Source organism: Bos taurus, chromosome 12 (genome assembly GCF_002263795.3).
Source record: "Bos taurus isolate L1 Dominette 01449 registration number 42190680 breed Hereford chromosome 12, ARS-UCD2.0, whole genome shotgun sequence".
NCBI classification, from domain to species: domain Eukaryota; kingdom Metazoa; phylum Chordata; class Mammalia; order Artiodactyla; family Bovidae; genus Bos; species Bos taurus.
The window spans coordinates 21,643,889-21,651,396 of NC_037339.1; the positions used below are offsets into that span (position 1 = coordinate 21,643,889).

The following is a 7,508-nucleotide window of genomic DNA, read 5'->3' on the forward strand; positions in this document are numbered from 1 at the left end:
GGATGGATGATGGTGTTTTTTTTCCCCTTGACTCCTAGGTTGCTTCTTGCTGAGAAGATGGGCCATCTTTGCCGAGATGATTCAGTGGAAGGCTTGCGGTTTTACCCAAATTTATTTATGACACAGAGCTAAGAGTTTTGTATCTGAAATAACTTGTTATCCATATACTTGCATCATGGAGAGGTTGAATGCCATTGAGCTAAGGGTAAACCCTGATAAACAGAATTACTGGAACTTTGTAGTATCATACAAGACCCTTTTAATTTCTCCCCAAATATTATGATCCAGGAAGCTTCTCTAGGATATATATAGGAAAAATACAGAAAGCTGAATGCCAAAATGAATTCAAAATCATGCTACCGTTGTATAGAAACCCTCAGAGTTTAACTGGAAATTTGGTGGATTTTAACTCGATCTTCAAATCTGACCATTTTTTAAAGAAAAGAATTTAGTTCATTGGGGGAGAAGGAGAAGTTGCGTGTTTGGACAGTTTAGATCGTTATTTTGGTTTGACTGAAATTCACTGAATTATAAAAGAAGTTTTCTTTGCATTTAGTGTGCACCTTTGAGGGGTTTTCATGAAGAAGTTTAGACCTACAGTGTAGTTTAAGAACCTGACAACATCCAACTGCAGGATGTCACGTGAGGCTCTTCCTAAGGGCTTTTTAGAAGCAGCCATAGGCATGTCTTCAGCAGACCAAATAAAGCAGCTTAAAAAAAAGAGAAGTTTTCTTGACTTCCATATATATAGTCTGACTAGTTTCTTTTTCTTTTTTTTTAAGTGATGATTTCATGGCTGGCATTTAAAGAATGCAACTATGTCATTCTGTTTTAAAAACTGCTGTGGATTTTGCTAGTGAATTAAAGAGCTGTATGGACATGCCCGGAGATAAGGTGACAAATTTGGGAAGTAGACTGTTCAGGATTTCCCTCAGATTGTTGTGTGGGTGGAGGAGCCTGGAAGAACCTTTAACTAGCTTTACATGAACCTTGGTGCTCTTTTACCTCAAAGCCAAGGATGGACAAATAGAAAGTGGAAATGTTAATATGTCTCCTTTTCCTTCCCTTAAGGAGTTTTACTGCTGAACTTTAAAAAACTCTTTCTATCATCCTCTAGCAATATTTTTTTCCTTTGCTCCACACATTATAATTTGTGTGGAGAAACTCTCACTAGGAAGTATTACTGAGATGACTGGCAAATATTGAATCCAGATCGCTTGAGTTTTGTAGTGACCGCCTGACTTCATTACTGCAACACGGCGTACAGTCCGATGGCATTACCTCAAACTCAGGGACACCACAGGGAGAGCCCCTTTCAAGGCTGAGTTGGCAGTGGAAGGTCACTGATAGGTTTTGGCCAAGCCTCTAAAACGGGTGGTATCTGTACTGAGAGAACCTTTGAGACCAGGAGGCAGGAACCCTCAGGCTGAGCCTCTGGGCTCCCTGAGACATCCTCACTAAGAAGTGGAGGACCACTGCCGGGCTGCTGCAGATGCCCTATGGGCCAGGTCCGGGCACCCTCAGCTGCAGACCCAGGGAAACCCTCCACGTGCAGCCAGAGTCGATCCCTGACCCCTGCCTGATCCCTGTTGCTGCTTCACGTCCTCCAGTGTCACGGGAACGTCGTGGCTGAAGCATCCTGACTTAGTTCCAAATCTGTCGCTGATTGCACGTGGTGATGACACACCCCTTAACATCCCCTCTCATTTGTCTGGGGGGAAATTCAGTGTCTGGCTGCCCAAGTCTTTGGAGCCATTGTGTATGGTTTTTGGCATGTCACTCCTCTCTGGGAAGCACTCTGTCTCACACACACACACACACACACTCATCTCATTCACTCCATATCTCATCTGGCCAAAGTTTTTAAAAATTACACCGATGAATAATCTGTTTCACCAGTTGGAATGAGTTGCAACTAAGATCGTTAGAGCTACTGGGTCTTCTAGCTCTAATGGTGTTGATTCATTACAGCAGACTCATGAGTCAGCATATTCATTTATACTAGTGTGACAACACATTAACAAAAATGGAGCAGTCTGAATTATATAAAGTGAACTAAAGTGACATGAATCTAGTTTTGCAAATGTCACATTAATTAAAAAACAGGTATGATTGATTTTATTGTTTTAAAGTGGGCATTCTTCACTGTTTCCAGACCTCTATATGTATATTTTTGTTCTTTGTGTTTTGTTTTTGCCAAATAAGGTGTCATTTTCATTCCTTTGTTGGTAGAGGTTATGTTTGAATACAACCAGTCAGGCCCTAAGTGCAAAAAAGTTCCGTCTTCTTGGTGCTTATCACTGTTAGATTATTATTTTTGCTTTCTAACTTTGCTCTTCAAAGCACAAATCTGTAGCTTTATGATAATGGAGTATTTCTAGTCACATACTGTCCAATTTTTTACATTGTACAAGTGAAGAATGTTTTTAGGGTTAAATGATTGGTATTAATGTATACAGAGTAAAATTATTGCAAAATTTAAAAATGATTTTTCTTGACTTGGTGTTCTTTTTAAATACTCTTTGAAAATGTATGAAAATGATAAAGGTTTAGTCAGAATAAACCCATATATTAAGATTTTTTCTTTTAGATTTTATAATCAAGTTGATTATAAATATTTTTGACCTCAAGGTCTTACTATTTTAGTTGTCTTAAAAAATGGGAAATGACTCATGAACTGTTCTTTTTTATTTTTTTTAATTCTTGATGTGAATTCCACTGTTGATTGACCATGTGTATATATGTGAAGGTACTATCTCTTGTTCCCTGTTACCAGACTAAGCCAACCAGACATGGATTTATCATGTCATTATTCTCATGTTCAGATACTTAGAATGGTTCTTCCTTGCCCAACAACCTCCGAGTTTCCATCTGATACAGTAGAGTCACAACTTCTATGATGGGTAGGTTTTAAGGACTATGCTTAAGGATGGAATCAAGCATGCTCAAAATGATCCGTGAAAATCTCTGAAATTGCCAATAAAGTTCTCTATATAATCTTACAAGTAGAATGGCTGTAAAGTGATACATGGCTATGAATATTTTATGACTATAGCAAGTAAAATATATAATAAAAGACTATATATCAACAGTAGACTTTTGTAGTACCAATAATTAAAGTACTTAAGTGTGTCTTTTTTGTTTTCCTTTTTCTTCACTATGCTGATAGGTATGGCTGAATTTATGTAAATGTATCGCTGATCCTACTCCTTATGATAGATCTTAAGTGTCAGCTCCACGGGGGCGGAGATTTTTCTCTGCTTTGTTCACGGATGTGCCCTCAGCCTAGAGTGAGGCCTGGCACACAGTAAGCGTCCAACGAAATGACAACCAAATGAGCGACCGCCCGTGTGTGTGCCTGCTTATAAATGGGCTTCACTTCACCCTACTTTCATCTCTCATTGAATTCAATAAAAAGAAACATTTTTGAATACCTGTTGACTTTGTGTGAGGAACTGGGCCACTGGGGGATACAGAAGCGAATAAGATGCAGGCCCTGCTTTTAAGAGGGTAGCCTCACTGGGACATAGACATGTGAGCAGCCTTAACTGAAGATGGGAATGAAGTCTGTGCCATGGCAGGGGCACGGGTGCCATGCTTGGAGGACAGAGGAGGGAGGCTTCTGTTCTGATGGAGGACAGTCTGAGAAGGTCTGGTGGGAGAGGAGGAGCTGATCCACTAGGCTCAAGAGAACCAAGAGATGGTCAGGGGAAGGCATTGATCAGGCCCTTCCTCTTCCTGGGCCACATTGCCCTTGTTCAGACGTCCCTTTGTTATTTCCTCCCATCCACCCACCCCTATCCTAATAAGCAAAACCATACTTTGCTCATTCCCACCTGCTCTAGAAAAATCTGTTTCCAGGACACAACTACTATTCCGAAACCCAATTAACCATATATTGGGTTGGTCAAAAAGTTCATTTGGGTTTTTCCATAAGCTCTTACGAACTTTTTGGCCAGCCCAACACTTGACTGTCTTTTATCTTGTTCTCTGTTATCTCGATGCCACAAGAAAATAGAGAAATTAGATTTCTTTAAGTTATAAGGAATATCACACAACACCTCTTTGGAATTCCCAGTGACCTACATCAATAATTGTACAAGGTAAATTCCTAGTTAAGTATTCACTCAGTTGAGTGGCTTTTCAATTATAGTGTGTCTTGAGTCTGAAACTTTAGTCTGTGTCCTTTACTCTCTTTCCAAGAGGCTTCTTATCCACACTTGTCCAGCCTCAGCCTGTCTGAGATACGCTGTCTTATTCAAATTCCATAACATGGGCCAGGTCCATGATGTGGGAAGCGTTCCAGAAAAGTTAGATTAACACACACATAAGGTCTTATTTTCACAATGTGACAATTGGGTCAATCATTTTCTTTCTTGTGCTCTAATAATCACAAGTCAGTTAAAGCTTGTCTCTCAGAGTGTTATCTAGGGGGAAAAAAATCTCCCTATTTATATAAAGGGTATTATTGAGATAGTGAACACATTTTACACAATTTGCAAAAGATCCCTTGACCAGTCACTTACTCAAGATATCTTTGTCAGCCAGCTTGTTTTAGTTTAATACAGCTAAGACCATACCACGGTTCTTTTGAAAGTTTTTTCCTTTAAATTTCTGTTGGCTTCTTTTTAGAAAGGATTAAACTGTCTTAACTATATAGTAAACAGTTTGGCAAGAATTCAAATTAAAGCAAAAATGACCAAACATCTCAATAATGCTCTTATTTAAAAATTGACCAAGCACACTGACCCCAGGCCCTTGCAACTTCGATTGAGGCAGAGTGGGTTTCTAGGGAGAGTGTGTGTCTGAGAGATCAACACTGAGCAAATTGCTTTCTATACATTTCACTCATTCACCACAAAACTTCAGTATGACTACATTAGATGTCTTGCAGTGGAGGAAAGGAGGGGTTAAGTATTTGCCCGAGGTTATGGAGACAAAGTAAAGAGGAACTTAAGAGCCTCTTGATGAAAGTGAAAGAGGAGAGTGAAAAAGTTGGCTTAAAGCTCAACATTCAGAAAACAAAGATCATGGCATCTGGTCCCATCACTTCATAGCAATAGATGGGGAAACAGTGGAAACAGTGTCAGACTTTATTTTGGGGGGCTCCAAAATCACTGCAGATGGTGACTGCAGCCATGAAATTAAAAGACGCTTACTCTTTGGAAGGAAAGTTATGACCAACCTAGATAGCATATTCAAAAGCAGAGACATTACTTTGCCAACAAAGGTCCGTCTAGTCAAGGCTATGGTTTTTCCTGTGGTCATGTATGGATGTGAGAGTTGGACTGTGAAGAAGGCTGAGCGCCGAAGAATTGATGCTTTTGAACTGTGGTGTTGGAGAAGACTCTTGAGAGTCCCTTGGACTGCAAGGAGATCCAACCAGTCCATTCTGAAGGAGATCAGCCCGGGATTTCTTTGTAGGGAATGATGCTAAAGCTGAAACTCCAATCCTTTGGCCACCTCATGTGAAGAGTTGACTCATTGGAAAAGACCCTGATGCTGGGAGGGATTGGGGGCAGGAGGAGAAGGGGACGACAGAGGATGAGATGGCTGGATGGCATCAGCGACTTGATGGACATGAGTTTGAGTAAACTCTGGGAGTTGGTGATGGACAGGGAAGCCTGGTGTGCTCCGATTCATGGGGTCACAAAGAGTCGGACATGACTGAGTGACTGAACTGAACTGAACTGACTGATGGAGGCAGGCTGGACTTTATTTCTGCTGCATCTAACTCCCACTCTTAAAATGAGCTCTTGCTTTCAAAACCAAAAATGGCAGGGCTTGTGGCATGTATTTAAAAGGAGTTCTCACTTGGTTAATGAATAGATGTTGGATTAGATCATTCTGACCGTGAAATTGGATGGTGACCTTTGCCAACTAAAAATTGTCCCCTGCTACCTGCCTCTGTAAGCATTTGGTAACCTGTCCCTGCAATCACTGACCCTAACATACCCTTGAAAGGAGTTTAGGGTGGAGATCAAGAATGACACTGCCCTGGAAGGCTACCTGGGTGGCAAAGCAGTAAAGAATCAGCCTGCCAATGCAGGAAGCTTAGACGCAGGAGATGGGGGTTCGATCCCTGGGCTGGGAAGATCCCCTGGAGGAGGGCATGGCAACCAACTCCAGTATTCTGGCCTGGAGAATCCCATGGACAGAGGAGCCTGATGGGCTACAGTCCATGGGGTCACAAAGTGTCGGACATGACTGAGCATGCATGCATGCATGTGCGTTGGGAAACAATGCCAGAACAGGCCTTCAGACAGGTATTTTACAGATTTTATGAGCTCAGTTTCTTGCCTCTTATATCTAGAATAACAGTAAAATTATCAACAGAGACATCTGTGCCTGGTGACTAGCACAAACCACGTATATATACAGACCTCCCACCCTACCTCTTGGGAGCATTTCCTCGGAGCTATCTGAGAGGTGAATCCTGGGCTTTAGTCTTCATTTTGCTCCAAATAAAAACAACTCTCAACTCTCACATTGAATATTTTTTTCATTCCACACATTAAAGCCTTTTTTGAATCTTTGGCTGGATTGAATCAGTACAGTGCTTTGCAAATTTGGTACCTCTGATAAGCTCTGATAGCTCTAATAACCGAATAATTGGGCTACCTTTTAAAAGATTAAGTGATAGATTCAAGGACCTGCAAATGGTACATTTCTGAGTTAAAAATGGAGATAAAATTTACAAACAGTGAAATGAACGGATATTAAGTTGGATGTTTTGACAAATACATAATGAATCCGTGTAATTCACACCTCAACCAACAGAATGTATCTATCCCCACTCCGCACACACCACCGCCCCCTTCCCCGCACAGATTCCTGGAGCCTCGTTCCAATCACCTGCTCCCCAGGGACCACCAAATCTGGGCTCCGATTTCCTTACCACATTGGTATGCTAATGGTAAACTGTCTTGCACATTTCACTCTATTCAAAAACAAGCCCGGCTGTTAAGGTGGAACTCTATCCTCTCCTATTGTTTTAAAAACACAACTTGAACACTTCCGGATTCGAGTTTTTAAAACGTTATTTTTAATGTAAATAACCAATTCTGGCTCCGGAGAAAAATGAAGAGGCACCTTCGTGAGCTCTTCTCTTTTGAAGCTCTTCAATGACGTCTGGGAAACCAAGCTTACAGCCAACTTCAATGACTGCCTCGTGATCCCCCAGAAGATAATGACAAGGGGGCGGTGGAGGGGTCGGAGGAGAAGAGACTGGGTCGCAAATGCGGGGAGACAAGGCGGCTCGCCCTGAAACCCGGCTCCGGGTAGCGGGGTAGGGGTCCGCGGCTCCTCCCCGCAGGCCCCGGCTGGCCGCGCGTTTCCTGCAGGGTTTCCTGTCCAGCCGCGGGCCAGCCGGGCGCGGGCAGGAAAGGATGCGCGGCCCAGAGCGGGCGGGGCGGCTCTGGCGGGCTCCCGGAGGTCCCCGCCCGCCGGGTGCCGCCCTCCCCGCGCCGTCGGGGGCGGTCCCGGGCGGGGCTGCGGGAGCGGCGCGG

General features: G+C 42.7%; 1 protein-coding gene across 2 annotated transcripts in view; it reads left to right on the forward strand.

Annotated features, from left to right (window-relative positions):
• Positions 1-3,433, forward strand: part of VPS36 (vacuolar protein sorting 36 homolog) — a 31,872-nt gene extending 28,439 nt beyond the window's left edge. The window contains 1 exon segment of one of the 2 annotated variants that reach the window (NM_001098939.2): positions 39-3,094. In NM_001098939.2, the coding sequence (NP_001092409.1) occupies positions 39-132 (94 nt within the window). In that variant the 3' untranslated portion in view covers positions 133-3,094. 2 annotated transcript variants of the gene reach the window in all.
• The last annotated feature ends 4,075 nt before the right edge of the window (positions 3,434-7,508 follow it).